We start from the raw sequence: 21,253 nt of genomic DNA, 5'->3' as shown, positions 1-21,253 counted from the left end.
TAGGTACTCATTTTACACATGAGTACGGTAAGAGAATGTGAATGTGAGTAAAGAGCCATTTTCCAAGGACTCAACTATGCGCCGAGTGAGGCTCGAACCCAGGATCTTCCGTTCCGAAAACGAGTGTCATACCACAAAACCACACGGCCGCAGATAGCATGTACAATTGTGATGAATGTGCGGCTAAGTGGTCTAGTGGCGTGACACTCACTTACGGATCGGAAGGTCCTGGGTTCGAGCCTCGGTCGGGGCATAGTTGAGTCCTTCAAGAAGGCTCTTTACACACATTCTCTCACCGTACTCATGTGTAAAATGAATACCTGGCCATTAACAGCGTTGTCTCCGTCCCAAAAAAAATTGTAATATCGCCTAACAGGCGTCATGTCCCGTCGTCCTACATGTTAAATGTTACTGTTGGCCATGGACCCATTGTAAAGCGATTGCTTTGAGCGCGTTTAGTGGATGTTGCGCTCTATAACATCTCATTTTATTATTTTTTAAACAGCGCCTTGCTTTATCATTTCCAGCTGGATCTGAGGCTTAACTCAATACACAAAAGGAATAAATTCGACGACGACGACAACAAATTATGATGGATCCCCCTGCCTGATATTTCCCTGCAATCAATAAATACTTGCTGATCTGCACCCCCCCCCCCCCCCCCCGTTAGTTAGTTGAATTCATTATTCATGCACTCCCGGTGATAACTCGGCATATCGTCTCGTCCGATTTTGATAACAACGACTGAGCAGTAATCACCAACGGCGAAAATAGTTGGATCGATCGATCATGATCTTATCGTTCAATTAATCAGTCAATCCGTACTGAAATCGCATGGGATCAGTGGTTACAAAATGGAAAGCAAAAAGTCCTGACATCTCATGTTATTATCTTCCGGTTCAAAAATCATTGGAAGTGTGTAACCACTTCCCCGGACCATGCACAAATGGTGAATAGGTTACATTTTGAATCATAAGGTGGCATGACATTTTTTTAGTAGCAAGATGTATGGGCTGATTCTTGAGATTACGGGGAGTAAAAGAGCGAGGATATTGAGCTTTATGTTGAGCTTTATATAGCGCAACATCCACTAAATGTGCTCAATGTGCTTTACAAGGGGTCCCTGGTCAACAGCAACATTTAACATGGAGGACGAGATATGACGCCTGTTAGGTGATATTACAATTTTTCGGACAAAAACAACGCTGTTAACGGCCAGGTACTCATTTTACACCTGAGTACGGTGAGAGAATGTGAGTAAAGAGTCTTTTCCAAGGACTCAACTATGCGACGAGCGAGGCTCGAACTCAGGACCTTCCGATCCGAAAGCGAGTGCCATACCACTAGACCACATAGCCGCACATAGTAGCAGGATGTATGGGCAGATTCTTAAGATTACGGGGAGTAAAAGAGCGAGGATCGATTATCTTTATTGACGACCAGCATTTATTTAGGAAAAAAAAAATACGATGCCGTCACGTTGAAACAAGACAGCCGGTCACACAATGTATGTATCCAGTCTTCCCTGAAAACTCGTTTCACACTTCCCAGGGGATTAGAACCAGTATTTTGACACCGCACTGTTGTTCCCAATAGAGAAATACACCAGTCTTGTCACGATGAGTTTCTACACGCCTTTCCTCTACCTTGTGGGGCTATGTGGTCTTGTGGTGAGACACTCGCATTCGGATCGGAAGGTCCTGGTTTCGAGCCTCGCTCTGGCATATAGTTGAGTCCTTGGAAAAGACTCTTTACTCACATTCTCTCACCGTACTCAGGTGTAAAATGAGTACCTGGCCGTTAACAGCGTTGTCTCTGTCCGAAAAAAAATGTAATATCGCAAAACAGGCGTCATGCCCCGTCCCACATGTTAAGTGTTGCTGTTGGCCAGGGATTCCTTGTAAAGCGCTTTGAGCACTTTTAGTGGATATTGCGCTATATAAAAGCTCATTTTTGTAAAGCTCATTTCTTGGTGATAATATGCTATAGATAGTCGGCGGATCAAACCTCTGAAGTCTCGATTTTCACGATCGGCGGATCAAACCTCTGAAGTCTACAAACAAGCTTTGCGCACTATGTTTTATTTAGTTTTATGCGGATGACATCAGAGGTCTGATCCGCCAATAAATAAATAAAATATGGGTCGCAAAGCTCGTATCTATGACTTCAGAGGTTTGTTCCATCCATCATCGATATGTGACTTTTCGCGTGGCCTTCGTAAAGAAGTGTCATAGCCTGACACTGACCAAAAAATGACGTCAAAATGACAGTCTTTTGCCACAAAAGAAAACAAATCGTGAGTTGTATTCAATAGTTTAACCAATGAAATAACGTGTTTCCATGAGCTCTACTAACGACAACTCACTAGGCGGTGCAAAATCCAAGTAATGAAGTCAAACTGCCAATCCTTTTGGATTTCAGAGTCAGGCTATAACATAACGATGGCTACGCTTTTCGTCCGGGGGAGCAGCCTCCAACGGTGTCAGAGGTGTTGAAAGCGAGAGGATGAAAATGACAGGCTTACCTGATCTAACTGTTTCACATACAGATTAGGACTGTGTTCAGCATTGATCAGAGAGCGTCCATTGTTGTATATAGCACAAATAACCATCCCCACGGAGAACATATCGCTCAGCGGGCTGCACGTCTTCCCTAGTTGTATTTCTGGCGCCATAAAATTCAAATCAGGTTGTGCCATTTTGGGGATTTTCGTGGACCATGCTTGACCAGCGCTCCCTTCCTGTAAAAGAAACAAGAGAAAAATAATATTTTGAATAGTTATAGTTTAACTCACTCAACCCTAGAATTTTTTTCTGCTTTTCAAAATTGGAAAAAATGTATTAAAATGAGCATGTACATAGATAGTTTTATTCAACTACCACTAATTTGTTAAAAAAAACAAAAAACATTAGCTTTGATACCACGCTTATAATTTGTGTCACAAAAATATAGTGAATAGGCATGGGGTAAAAGTAACCTGGGTATACTACGGATACAGTCGCTGTTAGGGTTGGGTGAGTTATCCGTGTAGATTTGTGTTTTTGTGGTATGGCATTCGCTTTTGGACTTGTTGATCTTTTTTCCAGTCCTGTGATGTTCGGCACAAGATTGAGTCCTTGAAAAACGCTCTTTATTCTCATTATGTCAACGTATAGGGAATGAGATTAGCGGAAGAGTAGCGTCCCTGGATTGGATGTCACCCATAGTCTGTGACGTCACCGGAGAGATAACGTCATGTTGTTTGTGCGCATTCGTCTCTCCTCCTCGCATGCGCACAACCAACATGACGTTCTTTCTCTAATAACTTTTCCGCCGGTGACGTCACAGACTATAGGTGACGTCCAATCAAGGGACGCTAATCTTTCGCTAATCTCATTCCCTATAAAGGTGTAAAATGAGAACCTTGTTAGAAAGAGCGTTGTCTATAAAAAAATAAATTGTAACTGCTCCTTGCAGACCACGTGACTCATCCTAAATGTTAAGTTTTGCACTAGAGGTAGCGTACTTTATAAAGCGTTTTGGGTTCAGTGGATAGCTTTGTAGTTTATTTTGGGAAATTGACAACAATAAGTAGGTACACACATTAATATAATGATTGCGATTTTTCACTCGTGCTTTTTGGAATTCCGGACGTGTTCCCTCCGCTGCATGAGATTTCGAGTGCGCGTTGAGAACAAAATGCGAATTCCAAAAACCCGAGAGTGTAAGAAATTGTTTATTCTATTTCTAAATCAATTCCGATTTCATTATCTTTGACTGAGAGATACGTTCAAAAACGTTTGGGTGATACTTCATCTAATTTTAGCAAAATTCAAAGCTTGATAATCTGACGTCACAAATTATAATTGTACACGTGATGTCATTAAACGTTTCTATTTATAGGAATCGGCAGAATAATGGCGTAGTTCCTTACAAGTGATTTTGAAGAAGTCGCACCATCATAATATATGTGACCCATCGTCTCAAAACGGCATTACGTCGGAACGAACCAGATGCTTAAAAGGCGAATAAAAAGTTAAACTGGTCAAAAATATAAATTATTGGCATCAGCACCCTAAAATATGTTATCCGTTCTCCTCCATAAAACATACAAACTCAACATTTTTTTCAATATCTTAACCATTCCGACTTAATTACCGTTTTGATGAGAAGGGTCAAATATCATATTTAATTCGTGGCTTTAGAAAAGGTACGAACGTTGTCTTGTTTTTTTTTTTTTAATTTTGTCTTACTTTTTACAAAATCAAGCGATGTTGAATGTGGTTAACAAATACCAATAGTTGGCAATGACGAGAAAACTCAATTCCCAGCTTTGTGTACATATTAACCCAAAAGATCTGGTAGTAAATGAGTACCTACTTGTCTATTGATAATGATGGGATTGTCAGTGCACGGGTAGTAAAAAAATGACCCCTCTCAGTTTCAAGTGACCATTTAGTAAAGTCTAACTAACCGTAGTTTTATATTTATTTTCTCCCTTAACCCTCCTCGTACCATACATTTTCAGAATTTTACCCAAAATTTCACACCCACCCTAAACAAAAATATATTTATTTATTCAAACAGAAAAGCAAAAGAGCACAATATATATATATATATATATATATATATATATATATATATATATATATATACATATATATATATATATGTATATATATATATATATTATATATATATATATATATATATATATATATATATATATAATATTCTTCAGCAAAATATGCTCTACAAGAGAAGTTTTTATAGTTGTAACAAAATATTCTCTTTAAACGATGTGATGTAGAAAAGAAATAAGAATGAGAATATTGTTGGTTGAATCGTAACGAATGGTTGGTATGGAAATGGTTAAGGAATTGTTGTTTTTTTCAGTGATCGATGTCCGTATCACAAATTCTGGGACTCCAAGATGGGAGATTATTGTCAATGGTGAGATCGTTAAACACGAGACACCTACACCCACGTCCGTCCATGGAATATCTATCCACTGTAATTACTCCTGGGTCTTCTAGAATTATCCATGAAGCCTAACTCAATAAAACCTTGACATGCTAAAGGCCGGATAATTGGTGTATACGGACACACCGCTAGTGTTAAATCTCACAGAAACATCTCGTCCAAATAGATAATCCCTGATTGCTATCAAGACGATGGGCGGAGTAAGATATTGGATTTCACACCATTTTTTCTCTCGAAAGAATTAGAAGAACTATATTTGATTACGGGATGGATGAGCATGATTTGGGATTAGAGGTAGATAGTTGTCTCCCAGGACCACAAGAATCTTAAGCTGTGATTTTCAGTGTTCTATTAAAAGTAATAGTGAAAGGGGACCGTTTTAATACACGAAAATTGATAATGAAGCAGGATTGTAGTGAGGCCATCCATATGTATTTCTTTCGGCACAGACTCAAGACTTGTGAAGACAGTGAAAGATGTTCTCAGAGCACGGTTAAAAATGGAGCATAACAGTAAATATGTACTCTATAGTAAGCCTAAGTAAGTAAGTAAGTAAGTAAGTTAAGTATAGAATTGGACTTTTATTTCAGGTGGCCTTCACGTTTTATCGATCCGCACGCTTTATAGTTTCATTGCATTTAGTTTCTTCTTGAGAGAGGATTTCCAGAGATACCCAGTTTCAGAAAATTCCCGTATCAAGAATGAGATTATATTCAATAGCCATGCCATTATACACGAGACACCGACACGCCTACTCATGGAATATCCATTCTAATTACTCCTGGATTTCTTAAAATTACCCACGAAGCCTAACTCAATAAAACTCTTGACATGCTAAGGGCTGGACAATACGCTTCAACAGTCTTAACGTCACTTCCGCGTAATGACGCATGGTAACTTAGCAACTGGTTCTAAACTATCGGAACAATGGCGGACGACCTATGAAATACTTCTCCAACGAGCATAAAAGTGTGTCCAGAAGAGAAAAACAGTATAAATCTGATCATGTTTTGACTTTTATACATTCCGATCACATGACACGTGAAAAAGTTCTAGCCAGCATGGAGAATAAAAAGTATCGATTTTCTTTGTTTAGAACCAAGCTGCTCGTTGCTGGGCGACGTGGCGTCAGACTATTGAATCCTATTGGCGTACACGGGCAAACCGCTAGTGTTAAATCTCGTAGAAATAACTCGTCCAAATAGACATCGTGTGATTGCGATTAAGACGATGGGCGGAGTAAGATCTTGGATTTTAACCTTAATTCTCGTAATACTTAGAAGAACTGTAATTGATTGCTGGGTGAGCATGGGTTGAAATTAGAGGTAGTCGTCCCACAGACCATCTTATTCTTATTCTTCTTTCAGCTTATCACGCATTAGTGCAGGGTTGCCATAAGGATTGCCACATCTCCATGCATCTCGATTAAGGGCATCATCTTCCCCCAGGCCCAGTTCTTCCATAATATCATCCTTTACCTTATCCAACCATCTAGTCTTTGGGCATCCATTTTTCCTCTTTCCCGCTATTTATAAGTCAAATACTTTACTTCCCACGTACTCCCTCTCTCGTCTTTTACATGTCCGAACCATTTCAATCTATCTTCTCTCATCTTTATTGATACGTTCGTCCCACAGACCATAAGAGTACTCAACTGGGATTTTCAGAGTTAAGTTAAAAGTCATAGTGAAAGAGCCTCTGTATGATGCACGGGAAATAATTGTTAAACAAGATTTGTATTTCATACAGCATAGTATCAAAACTTATTATCAAGCCCTAGGTATGTTTATAAATTGTGGGAGTCTCCATAGATCAGTTGGTAAGGCACTCGCTTCACACACAATGGGACCAAGATCGTTCCACGGTGAAGTCGAGATTTTTTTTCTGATCCCCCTGTCCACCCAGCAGCTAGGTCCCTTAGATCTGGCGGAAAGTACTTTGTGATTGACTAGCGTCCAATCCAAAGCGTAGCAAGCCATTGCTATTGTCCGGTTCACGCTATAGAAATCGGGATAAACTCCGGCTCCATGGGCCAAATGACTTGGAAGGACAACTTTTTTTCTTTCTTTTGTTTTTGTTTTAAATAAACAGATGTTCTCTGAGCACGGATTTAAAACGCAGGCTTAACAGCCAACATGTTCTGTATCAAACATAAGTTTTATTTTATGTGGCTTTCAGGTATTGTCTAACCATAATCTAATATTTACTTCGACACAAGGTTCGCAAGCTGAGATTTTCAGAGTGATTTTTACAAGAACATAACTGGTGTAGAGGTCGGATCGCTGCAAAGCATAAACGATTAAAGTTTATTGATATCTATTACTTATGGCCAATCTCAATTTATCAAATTAATATATAAAGTGTTGCTTTTGGTTCTTGGTTGTATATTATTACATTGTTGTGCATTTGCATATATTATATATGTATACATTGTCGCCATAGATTCTCAACTTTGTGTTTATACATTTTCATGCATGCCACGTTTGTAAACCAATTTCCATTATTAGAGCCTAGAATGTAAGAATAAAGCTATCAATTTATTTTGAATTTTAAAAAAATGAATGATACTTAAAAATAATTTGGCATTTTCGCTGCTTAAATCCATTATTTCTAAATACGAAGTTATACGGGCGCATACACCACCATCCGTTGTGCATGCGACCTCTCAGATTTTTAGAGCTTAAAAAGATAAAAGGAAAAAGAAAAGATGTAAGCTCTGACACGGTCGAAAGCTTTCTTCTTCTTTATTATAAGATAAAGAACCAGAAGAGAATGATAAAAAATTCAGTGTTAACACCTCGTCTCCGTTAACAAGTTAACTGCCGTACTCTGGAAAACCATGAATTTAACAATTTGGCCAGAAAACGGGTCCTTCAAATTTCAATCCAATTAAATTATCTTCATTTTGTCAAAAAAAAACCTCTTAAAATCTGGCACCTCGCAGGATATTCAAGTAATCTCAGCTTTGAGTGTATATTATTTCTAGATGAGGGTCATCTAAAACAATCGATATTTGAAGGAAGGGGTTTTTTTTCTGGCCAAATTTTAAAATACGTGTCTTTTCAGAGTACGGCGGTGTTAACTGGGGTTTTTTTTTTAGGGGAGAAAGAAACGACATGCTCGAATGTTTTCTTGTTCTTTTTTAATAAATGAACATGAATCAGTAGGGGATGATAAGAAATTCAGTGTTAACACCTCTTCCCCCGTTGAAGACGTCGATCAATTCATTAGCCTCACGGAATTGGGAGGAAAGTGGAAAGCCTTTCTCGGCATACGAGATTTCAGGTGGCTGACGGGTAGAAAATTGCTACATAAATCATGGATGCAGAGAATTACATACAAGCCCTGAAAGCACATGAAACACATTCAGATTGATGTGTCTGAGTCGTATACAGAAAAAGGGGGACAACTGGGTGGGATGTGTCAACGATTGTCTGATGAACATTAGGTTTATTATTATTATTATTATTTGATAAGAATAAGTGAATGTTCTTTCATCTGGCGCAATATCCACTGAATAATATGAAAAAAACCCTACACTTGATATGATAGACAATGCATGAAGCATGTAAGGCGTCATTCATTTTATTCTTTTCTAAAAAAGATTGAAACTACATTATTATAAAGCTCGGTATTCATAAAAAATATGCCCAAAGTGCTTTCTAAATGGTCCAAGCCAACAACAACATTTAACATTTAGGACGGAATATGATGCCTGTTAGGCGATGTTACAATTTTTTTTCGAACAGATACAACGCTGATAACGGCCAGGTACTCATTTTCCATCTGAGTACGGTGAAAGAATTTGAGAGCCTTCTTTTCCAAGGACTCAACCATGCGCCGAGCGAGGCTCTAATCCAGGACCATCCGATCCGAAAGCGAGTGTCACACCACAAGACCACATTGCCGCACTTTAGACAACTGTAAGGTGCTATAACAATCATCATTTTCGTTAGAGACACACCACTGTCATTGTCCATACCTATGGATAGTTCAAAGTTGACATCACTCAGGTCTTTGTTATTGTTATTTGCCATCCGCGTTTATGAGTAATTATCACTAAACGGTATTAACGTGACTATACACGATCATGGTTACACAAAGTTTTGTGTGTTGGTCCGCTATACTTCCGGTTGGCAATGTTGTGAGCTCCTAAGCCCAGCGCATACTATCTATATTTTACACCGAAGAATAATGAGAGACTTTGAGTAAAAACACGTTTCCAAGAAATGCATTTTGCACCGCCGTCAGTGGGGAATGGAAGCTGGAACTTACTATGACCTACTTAAAAATACTTAGAATAAAACAAACAGATTTTAAATTCGATGATCGGCGGATCAAACCTCTGAAGTCTCAATTTTCACGATCGGCGGATCAAAACTCTGTAGTCTAGATACATACGAGCTTTACGCAGCATGTTGTATTTAATTTTGGGCGGATCAGATGTCTGATGGCGGATCAAAACTCTGAAGTCTGAATACCAGCTTTGCGCATCATGTTTTGTTTCATTTTGCACGGATCATACCTCTAATGTCTGATGGCGGATCAAAACTCTGAAGTCTGAATACCAGCTTTGCGCATCATGTTTTGTTTCATTTTGCACGGATCATACCTCTGATGTCTGATGGCGGATCAAAACTCTGAAGTCTACATACGAGCTTTGCTCACCATGTTTTGTTTCATGTTGCACGGACCATACCTCTGATGTCTCAGAGGTCTGATCGGTCACATATCTATATTTTTCGGTACTGATGTTAAGCGTTTAGGTAAAATACTCACAGCACCCGCCAGCCGGATATAACGTACCAATTTACAAAACTTATGAGTAAGATTAAACGTTTTTAGTCTTATTGATATAATTTAGTGAGAGCTTATAATCAAAATGGCTGTCTAAATACAACAACAACAAAAAAGCACTGAGTGACGCCAATGTCGTTCCTTCTATGAGTTTCTATTCCGACACAATAACACTTTGGCCCGGCTGTTCACATATGCTTTTTTTCTAAATGATTTTACTTTTACTCATAACAATGTCAACCGGATATTCTGTACCAACACACAGGCAGAACTCTAACCTTAAAGGGTTTATAATCTGATTAATACATTTCAGAGCAATATCCACTAAGCGTGCTCAACGCGCTTTATAAAGGATTCCTGACCAACAGCAACGCGTAACATGAGAACCAGACATGACGCCTGTTAGGCGATATTACATTTTTTTCAGACAGAGACAACGCTGTTAACGACCAAGTACTCATTTTACACCTGAGTACGGCGAGAGAATGTGAGTAAAGAGCCTTTTCCGAGGACTCAAATATGCGCCGAGCGAGGCTCGAACCCATGACTTTCCGATCCGAAAGCGAGCATCATACCCATAAGACCACATAGCCGCAATTTAGTGATAACTACCTACTCATAAAAACGGCCAGCTAAAAAAAAACCAAAACCAAAGAGCTTATTGAGGTCAATTTGGTTCTGTCTATACTCTTGAAAAAGAAGAAATAAATTTTGTAAAAAGCGTTTTTAACTATACTCCAGTATTCCAGCCAAAAGATACAAGGCCCTTCCGCCTATCAGATCATAGCACCCTACTGTTTATTTTTCAACTGATCAACTGTTCACTCTTGACAGGAGTCCAGACGGAGTGGATATAAATAGATGAATCACAGATCAATAACACGGGAATCGCCCGGTGGTATATAGAACTGTCTTCCGTACTCCGAAATAACACGCATATTTTAAAAATTGGCCAGAAAATTCGCCCCTTCAATTATGGATCAAATCAAATGAGCCTCGGTTTGGCAACAATCAAACAAATAAAAATACGTTCTCAAACATGGAACTTCTAATGTTCTTTCCAAGGTCAGGGTCATTTGAATCAATCGATATTTGAGGGACGAGTTTAGTGGCCGGAATTTTAAGTAAGTGTTTTGTTGGGGATTTTTTTCAGAGGATGGCCCAGTGATGTGACGGGAGTGGTAAATAGAGTCAACTGAGAAGGGAGAAAAGGAGATTATTGTTGATGTTATTTTTATGCTGTGCAAAAAGGTCAGAAAGTTATCTGGGGATTGAAGGAATATGTACAGAAATGCTTAAAATTTGGGATGGATGAAGCGATAAAAAGGGAGAAAGGGAGAGAGAGAGAGAGAGAGAGAGAGAGAGAGAGAGAGAGAGAGAGAGAGAGATAATGATATGTTGATAAATGGGTAAAAATTTAAATATATAGATCGATTGATGGAAAGATGGATGGATGGATAGATATATTCATAGATAGATATATAGATGGATAAATAGATAGCTACATAGGAGAAGAGCAGGAAGTGGTGAAAGAGGTGGAGAAGGAGGAGGAGAAGGAGGAGGAGGAGAAGAAGGATGAAGGGGAGGAGGAAAAGATGATTATGATGATCATGTTGACGAAGAAGAAGAAGAAGAAGAAGAAGAAGAAGAAGAAGAAGAAGAAGAAGAAGAAGAAGAAGAAGAAGAAGAAGAAGAAGAGCACTATGGACGATAAAAGCAAAGATAAAAACAACTAGAAAACCAACAGAATCAGCAACTCAAAATACAGTAGAATAGCAAAAACATTCTGAAGACAACATGGACTTGAACAACAAGGGGATGGGAATAAATAAGATATTAGAGAGGGGGGGGGAGCAGAGGTGGTCTGTGTGTAATTGTAGGTATTTATGTGTGTTTGTTTGTAATTGTTTGAGCGAGATAGTTAGAGAGCGACTTACGCACACACACACACACACACACACACACACACACACATATGAGCGCGCAGAGAGAGAAAGAAAGAGAGAGAGAGAGAGAGAGAGAGAGAGAGAGAGAGAGAGAGAGATTCAGTTCTTGAGCAGAATGAAATAGTAGTAAAGAAAGGCATAGGAATGGGGTGGGAAATAATGAGAACGAGTTGAAGCCATAATAATATCAGGCGTTCATTATGCGTAAATAGGTCAATTAAAGGCGTTACTCGTCAAAGAAATGCCCGAATCAATGACGATCGATTCCCTCATTGCTACAATATGGCTAGAATATGGACTACCAGGCTTTGAACGTGGAATTCTGATAAGGAGATCAAAGTCCTAACTGCACTGCTGAAATTGTCGGTTTTTTACGGTTGTTTGCGTCATGAACAGGGTTCTAATTTAAATTTTGAAAAGATTAGACTATAAATAGCATTGACACAGTTAGCTGTGGAGGAATGAATGGATGGAAGGTATTTTTTATGGAAATATTTTTTAAAAATGGATTATAACGATGAGTCCATAAGGAATTGGGTTATCAGATCAGACCTGCAAATACGTGCAAGTCGACACGGCCCCAATACTTTCATTAGGTACAATGTAAGGAGGTTCTAAATATTGAATTTTAAATTAAAACAGAAACAGTGAGCAAAAGTTGATATTGTCAACTGGAGTGACTTTGCCTTAACTCACTCAATCCTAGAGATTCTTGCTACTTTACAAAACTGGAAAAATGTATTAGAAATGAGCATGTACATAGATAGCTTTATTCAACTATCACTAACATATAAAAACTAAACACTTTAGCTTTGTGAATATGATTATAATTTGTCTATGAAATATGTAATAAATAAGCATGGGGTAAAAGTATCCCGGGTAAACCACGGATATAGTCGGTGTTAGGGTTGAGTGAGTTAAGAGGTGACTTTGCCTTAACCCTCTCCTTACCACCTACAGCAAAATCGTCACATTTGTTACGACACAATACACCATTTTTCTTATTCAGATTTATTTCCTACATCACAAACTTTGGAGAATGATCTTTGTTTAATTAATAAGAAAATAAAGTTGTTTTGCAGTGAGCTTGTTTGAGTTTTAAAAAAAAAACAATTTTTCTACTGGGTAAGTCTGCCATTTGGGGAAAATATTGAAAAGGATCGGTAAGGAAATAGTTAAGGGGTGACTTTGCCGTAGGGGTTAACTTTGCCGTAAAGGGTAACTTTGCCGTAAGGGGTGACTTTGCCGTAAGGCTTAACTTTGCCGTAAGGGGTAACTTTGCCGTAAGGGGTGACTTTGCCGTAAGGGTTAGCTTTGCCGTAAGGGGTAACTTTGCCGTAAGGGGGTAACTTTGCCGTAAGGGTTAACTTTGCCGTAAGGGGTGACTTTGCCGTGAGGGGTGACTTTGCCTTTAAGGGGTGACTTTGCCGTAAGGGTTAACTTTGCCGTAAGGGTTAACTTTGCCGTAAGGGGTGACTTTGCCATAATGGGTAACTTTGCCTTAAGGGGTGACTTTGCCTTAAGGGGTGACTTTGCCGTAAGGGGTAACTTTGCCGTAAGGGTTAACTTTGCCGTAAGGGGTAACTTTGCCTTAAGGGATGAGTTTGCCTTAAGGGATGACTTTGCCTTAAGGGATGATTTTGCCTTCAGGGGTGACTTTGCCGTAAGGGGTGACTTTGCCGTAAGGGGTAACTTTGCCGTGAGGGGTAACTGTGCCGTAAGGGGTAACTTTGCCTTAATGGGTGACTTTGCCTTAAGGTGTGACTTTGCCGTAAGGGGTAACTTTGCCTTAATGGGTGACTTTGCCTTAAGGTGTGACTTTGCCGTAAGGGGTGACTTTGCCATAAGGGGTGACTTTGCCGTAAGGGTTAGCTTTGCCGTAAGGGGTAACTTTGCCGTAAGGGGGTAACTTTGCCGTAAGGGGTGACTTTGCCGTAAGGGTTAACTTTGCCGTAAGGGTTAACTTTGCCGTAAGGGGTGACTTTGCCGTAAGGGGTAGTTTTGCCGTAAGGGGGTAACTTTGCCGTAAGGGGTGACCTTGCCGTAAGGGTTAACTTTGCCGTAAGGGGTGACTTTGCCTTAATGGGTGACTTTGCCTTAAGGGGTGACTTTGCCTTAAGGGGTGACTTTGCCGTAAGGGGTGACTTTGCTGAAAAGTGCTCAAATGCTTTACAAGGGGTCCCTGACCAACAGCAACACGTAACATGTAGAACGAAACATGACACTTGTTAGGTGACAATACAATTATTTTTCCGAGAGAGACAACGATGTTAACGTCCAGGTACTCATTTTCCAAAGACTTAACTATTCGCCGAGCGAAAGCGAGTGTCATATAAGACCACATAGCCGTAGAATCATTAATTTATCATTTCCAGTTGTTTTGTAAAATACATACAAAAAAGATAACTATATAATATAATTTGTATATGAAAGTGAACAGACGCCGATTAAAGTGACAAGGCAGTATCTGATATCAACGACGAATTAAGTATGTACAAGTAGCGTTGAAACAGTGAGACACAACCTAACGAAGACGACTGGGGACATTGGGATGAAAATAACTATAACAATAATATATGGTTGCCTGATTCCTTAAGAACCATTCGGCCCATGGAGCGTGAAATGGACGATAGCAATTGCTTGCTAAAGTTTGAATATGACGCTAATCTATATCACAAAGTACTTTCAGTCAAATCTAACAGACTCAGCAACCCATTCACTGCTGAGTGGACAGGGGGGGGGGATCTCAACTGCATCCGGGATCGATCTTGGTCCCTCTGCGTGTGAAATGAGTGCTCTACCAAACTGAGCCATCGGGACCTTCGGTTGTCTGAATATGGTATATAAAATTCCATTTATTTTACTTAGATAACAATTTATTTCTCTTTCAAAGATGTAAAATTCACCCAAAACCCCTTTTTTCAATAGTCTAAAGAACGTGTTGCTATTTCCATTCAAAAACTCAATTCCGGCCTTATTTTTAAGATCCCATTTTCTATCTATTCAGCCGCCAACCCCTAAATCTCTTGATAAAAACAATCTGGAAAACAAACGCATACAAAACCAGATCCGGCCTACAAGCGGAGCCAGTCCGACACTGCGTCCCCGTAAAAAGCTCTTCACGGGACTTCTTCGGAGAGCCTTTCAATGGAACAGGAGATATTCGGAGTCGCCTTAATGCGACTCAGCCCCCCAAAAGCATCTCTTTCAGTCGGGTGCGTTGTGATGAGATTTCAATGAAATTTGATTTGCTGTCAGGGTGATGCAAAAATAGCGTAACTCACAGGGGACAGCTCTGTCAATAAACTTAAGGGGAGTGTGTGTGTGTGTGTGTGTGTGTCTGTGTGTGTGTGTGTGTTAGTGTGTGTGTTTTAATGTCCGTTTACCCTATGTTAATGGAGGGTTGAGTTGCTTGAAATAGTATATTATTATTATTATTATTATTATTATTTTTTCGATTCTCTATCAAGCTTTTTTTGTTTGTTTTTATTTAAAGTGGGGGAAATGATTTAACATAGTGTCACAGTTTTTTAGACAGGGCGGGGAAGAGAGTGAGTGAGAGAGGCAGAGAGAGAGAGAGAGAGAGAGAGAGAGAGAGAGAGGGGGGGGGGAAGGTTGCAGACACACGAAAAATCGGATGAACGGATAGATTAAAATATGCCGTACTCAGAGAGAAAAAGACGTTTTATAAAAACTTCGGACAGAAAACTAGTCTTTTGAATATCATTCAATAAAGTGAATGTTCCTCGTTTTGTCAAAATACTCACAAACGTTTGACTCCAAGAAGTAAGAACAAGTTTGCTCTAAAGTATCTGGTAAATATTGAATTTGGTCTTAAAAGATGTTACAACCATATTACATTCAACGTCCTTATTCAATGTCTTAAGGATTACTCTTATCCCTTAAAACTCCTTTGATGCGGCTATGTGGTCTAGTGGTTTGACACTCTCTTTCGGATCGGAAGGTCCTGGGTTCGAGCCTCGCCGCTCGGCGTCATAGTTGAGTCCCTGGAAAAGGCTCTTTACTCACATTCTGTGACCGTACTCAAGTGTTTAACTGAGCACATGACCGTTAACAGCATTGTCTATGTTGAAAAAAAAATTGTGATATCTCCCAACAGACATGTCTCATTCTACATGCTTCGTGTTGCTGTTGGTCAGGGAAATCTTGTATAGCGATTTGAGCACGTTTATTGGTTATTCCCAATGTAAAAGCTCAAGTTTGTTTTGTTTTGTTTTTTTGTTTTTTACCTAAACACTTTGCAAAGGTAATAAAAAATCTGAAAATCCGATACACGGAAACGGTTTATTTGATGAGTTAAGAACAAACTTCCGGTTTAGTCTGTATCGTGGCTACGATTGGTTGTCTATGTCCATGACAGTCAGACAAGTCATCCTGACATGATAGGGAAAACTTTTAATATTATTTACATTTCATTGTATGGGAGTTCAGACATCAGACCTTAGGCCAACAAGAGAATTTGGTATAGTGCTATATAGAGATACGATACTGGATAAAAGCAAATAATACTTGCCTTTATAATAATTGATCTTCTCCTTCTTCTTCTTCTTCTTCTTCTTCTTCTTCTTCTTCTTCTTCTTCTTCTTCTTCTTCTTCTTCTTCTTCTTCTTCTTCTTCTTCTTCTTCTTCTTCTTCTTCTTCTCATTATTATTATTATTATTATTATTATTATTATTATTATTATTATTATTATTATTATTATTATTATTATTATTATTATTATTATTATTATTATTATTATTATTATTATTATTATTCAGCTTCTCGTATACCTTTATATCTGGAGTCCCGTTTTGAAGATAAAGGTATTCGTCTTTTTGAGTTCTTCTGCGCAAAGTCCTAGGTTTGAGAGTTTTTGCCAAGAGAAGGGCCAGTTTAATCGATCGATATTTGAAGGACTAGTTTCCTGACCAAATTATTAAATACAAGTTTTTCAAGAGTATGGCAGTTAACTGATTATACAGAAAAGTGAAAATCTGCGGATGGCCTTGAATCAGTTCAAATATTATTATTATATGTAAGTGTGTGTGCGCGCGCGCGCGCGCGTGTGTGTGTGTGTGTGGGAGTGCGGAGATCAAAGACTTTCCCCCGTCATTTGCTTTTAATAGACTGTTTGTTTTAATATCCCTAATGATATGAGAGTGTCCTTGTTGAGACAGAAAGATCAAATTACATTTTTATGTTTGACCTTTATGCTGTCGTACTTTGGAAAAAACACGTATTTGAAATTTTGACTAGAAAACTCGTCCTTCAAATATCGATCGATTAAATTGATTCTCATCTTTTCAAAAACTTTGAAACCTGGGCCTCCGCTAAGTCTCGAGTTTGAGAGTTTTGCCACAATTATGGTTATTTTAAGAGGGAGGTAGGCGGTAGTTAAAAATCCATTTTTGAATATATTCCTAATTATCCCGAGTCATAGTGGCATCGTAGAAAATGAAATCGTTGACACCCTGTCTAAATTTGGAACAAACCAGGCCCAAGTAGAAAACAAGTATGAAATTCGTGAGATCAAATCCCTTATCCAGTCCAAGGCCAAAGTCTCGTGGAACAAGAAGCACCCAGAATATATGAAAAATGACCCCAAAGACATCTCAAAAGACAAGATCGAGTTGCCATTTTCAGACTTGGCTGTGGACATAGCCATCTCCGAAACCACCCGTAGCCATCGTTAACTTATAGCCTGGCACTAAAACCGTGGCCTTCGTAAAGTTATGGCCTTACACTGACCAAAATGACGTCAAAATGCCAGTCTTTGGCCACAAAAGAAAACAAATCGTGAGTTGTATTCAATAGTTCAACCAATGGGACCACTTGTTTCCATGAACACTTCTAACGACAAATCACTAGGCGGTGCAAAAACTAAATAATGACGTCAAACTGCCAGTCCTTTTGGATTTCAGTGTCAGGATATAACATAACGATGGCTACGCTAAAACCTTCTAGGACCAATATTTTGACGCCTAGTGAGTTGTCTTTAGTAGTTATCAAGGAAACAAATGATCCCATTGGTTGAACACTGTTGAATACAACTCAAGATTTGTTTTCTTTTGTGACCAAAGACTTGTCTTTTGACGCCATTTGATGATCAATATCAGGCCATGAGTTTACGAAGGCCACGCACCGCATGTTCAAAGCATTTAAGATTGGAGAAACGGACATTCATTGTGAACGTGGAGAGGGGAAGCAGGATGACACACATGTTTTGCAGGACTGAACAAAGTACAATACGCAAAGGGCGATCATATTTGGTCTGAGATGACTACACTAAAGTCGAATCTATATGACGGGTCTCAGCACGAGCTTGGGAAGACCACAGCGGTCCTGCATAGTGCTGACCTTCAGCCATAAAGACATGTTCATGAGGGGAAAGAAGAAGAAGAAGAAGAAGAGGAAGAAGAAGAAGAAGCAGAATGTAATGCTGATATTGCTATTCCCTTGTATTTTTATGAGGTAGAAAGTATATGATGATTTATACAAAAAGTGCCAAAAAATAATAATTGTGACATTCAATGACAATGTAGACTTGGCTAAAATTACACCAAAAAAAAAAAAAAAACCCAAAATGTCTAACACAAAAAAACAACATATAAATCTCTTACTAATTTACAAACGATAATTTTTTACAACAAGAATTACATCATGTTGGAAGGATTTTGTAATGGGCTTGATAATAAATTTAAACAAAAATTGATCCCGATCAATGTTTAACCTTCTCCATTCGTTACGACACGACATACAACATTTTTCTTATTCAAATTTATTTTGTACATCATAAAATTTAAAGAAAATGAACAGTATGTTGTAGAGCATGTTTTGCTCGAGAAATTATGTATGGCAAGAAGTTTACTGCTTTTATGTCAGATAGGGTGATAAAAAATATTTTTTGTGCTTGTTGGATGTGAAGTTTTGGGGAAAATCCTGAAAATGGCTGGTAAGGAGAGAGAGTTACAGGACAACTTTGCTGGTCAAAAGTTTCAAATTATGTTTTTTTTTTTTTGTTTGTTTATCATTTAACAGCAGCGTGTTGACTCATGTATAGATATGTATATTCTTCCACTTTTTATTGGGGTTGGGGAAGATGGCATGAAGTGACTTTTCAGCTATCATTTTTCCCGAGTGAACGTGTTGAGAGCTCAGCAGTAAAAAAAAAAGAGAATAAGAGCAACACATATTTGCTCTTATATCTATAATCTATCAAGTCGTATACTATTATCTTAAGTTTGTGTATTAAATCATTTATTTATTGAGTTAAAGTCACGAAACTCAGATAGAAAAATGCAAGTTTTTGGCTCAAGAATATGGGTTCTGTTTGCAGCGATTATGATCTTTACACCGCTCCTTGTTAAATCTCCGGAAATCTCCCCAATATTTCGCTTTCTTATATTTACCTAACACAAATTATTATCGCATAACTTAATCTCTGTACAGATTGAATAGCAATATCAGCATTATATTCTTCTTCTGAAAAAGAAATTAAACAAACAAATTCATATGTATTTCCAATGCAGGTTGCGTTCCTCGCGTATTCGATTATTTTTTTTAGATAATATCGTATCCAGACAGCTGATTGCCATTCTGTCAAGACTCTTTCTTCTCCATTACAATGGAATCGATACCAGTAATCATCCAGCACAAAAGATCTGACACAATGTCAAAAACGATCTTAAGTCCAGACGTCATTAGAAAACTTTCATCATGATAGGAGGGAGTGTGAAGATGGTTCAAGGCGAATGAATGTTAAAATAGAGAAAAGTTTTATAACCATCATTGGGGAATAAATAGTAAGCAGGATAAATGATAAATAATAATAAATTAAATAAAATTCTCTTTATTTATCCCCAAGGGGAAATATTTTGTCTTTTTGGGTCTATTCCGATGGAAGACCGGAATGACACAGGCGTCAGCCGCAGTGCAGCGCGTAGCAAAGTGAGCTAGAGCGAGGTGACTTGCTCAAGGCCAAACAGTGCGGCAGGTGATCGAACTTGGTACTTTTCGGGTACCAAGCAAAGATCGTACCTCAGAGCCACGCTGTCCCATAAGTATCGCTTAGTATTAAAATGACAACTGACTTTTATTCTGTATGGCTATGTGGACTAATGGCATGTCACTCGCCTTTGGATCGGAAGATCCAGGGTCCTAGATTAAATTTCAGCTTCGCATTTTGACTAGAGCTTTTTTTTTGTGTGTATATAGCACACTATCCACTAAACGTGGTCAAAGCGCTTTACAAGGGGTCCATGACTAACAGCAACAATAACATATAGAACATATAAAGACATATCGTCTGTTAGGCGATATTACATGTTTTTCTAAAAGCGCTCAAAGCGTTTTACACCGGGTCCGTGGCCAACAGCAACCCTTAACACGTAGGACTAGACATGAAGCCTGTTAGGCAATATTACAATTTTTTCGGACAAAGACAACGCTGTTTAACGACCAGGTACTCATTTTACACCTGAGTACTGTGAGAGAATGTGAGTAAAGAGACTTTTTCAAAGGACCCAACAATGCGCCGAGCGAGCGAGGCTCGAACTCGGGACGTTCCGATCCGAAAGCGAGAGCCATACCACAAGACCAAATAGCCGCCCAATAAGTACTATCTATCTTAATCCTCTTCATGGCAATATAATAATAATATTGTCTAATGACTTTGTCACTGTCATGTGTCGGGTGTTTGTCGGTATCATAATAGTAATTATACCAAGTTGATGTCACGAAAGTGGACAGGTTTTTGGTCTCGTTTTGACCCGAATTGAAAGACTTGTTATTTGTAAAGACTTGTTATTGTTGTAAAGACTTGTTATTGTTGTAAAGTGTTGTAAAGACTTGTTATTGTTGTAAAGACTTGTTATTGTTGTAAAGACTTGTTATTGTTGTAAAGACTTGTTATTGTTGTAAAGACTTGTTATTGTTGTAAAGACTTGTTATTGTTGTAAAGACTTGTTATTGGTGTAAAGACTTGTTATTGTTGTAAAGACTTGTTATTGTTGTAAAGACTTGTTATTGTTGTAAAGACTTGTTATTGTTGTAAAGACTTGTTATTGTTGTAAAGACTTGTTATTGTTGTAAAGACTTGTTATTGTTGTAAAGACTCGTTATTGTTGTAAAGACTTGTTATTGTTGTAAAGACTTGTTATTGTTGTAAAGACTTGTCACTTTGATTGAAACATCGTGTCTTCGATATCATTGAAAATGGTTTAAATCTATAGATAGATCGCGGTTGACGTCACTCGGGTCATTGTCATTTGTTATTGTTTTTTTTTCCGATCAGCCTTTATGAGTAATTCTCACCAAACTGTATAGATAATATGCGCTTGGCCAAGGAGTTCACAACATTGCCATCCGGAAGTATAACGTAACAACACACAAAACTGTGTGTATCCATGATCGTTTATAGTCAGGATAATACAGTTCAGTGAGTATTACTCATGAACGCGGATGGCCAAAAACAATAACAATGACCTGGGTGACATCATCTTCGAACAATCTATAGATAGAACAAAGTTTGTGTCACTCGAGTCTTT

At 38.5% G+C, this 21,253-nt stretch overlaps 1 protein-coding gene across 4 annotated transcripts in view; it reads right to left on the bottom strand.

Moving 5' to 3' along the window:
• Positions 1 to 21,253, bottom strand: part of LOC144962679 (SCY1-like protein 2) — a 296,146-nt gene that overhangs the window by 28,043 nt on the left and 246,850 nt on the right. For all 4 annotated transcript variants that reach the window (XM_078895814.1, XM_078895815.1, XM_078895813.1 and 1 more), the window contains one exon: positions 2,525 to 2,740. In XM_078895814.1, coding sequence (XP_078751940.1) covers positions 2,525 to 2,740 — 216 coding nt within the window. The remainder of the gene's footprint in view (positions 1 to 2,524; positions 2,741 to 21,253) is intronic.

This window comes from Berghia stephanieae, chromosome 1, assembly GCF_034508935.2.
Source record: "Berghia stephanieae isolate SIO BIC M18660-M18661 chromosome 1, UCSD_Bste_1.3, whole genome shotgun sequence".
NCBI classification, from domain to species: Eukaryota; Metazoa; Mollusca; class Gastropoda; order Nudibranchia; family Aeolidiidae; genus Berghia; species Berghia stephanieae.
The sequence above is the reverse complement of the archived record's forward strand: the minus strand, read 5'-3'. Positions and strand labels throughout refer to the sequence as shown.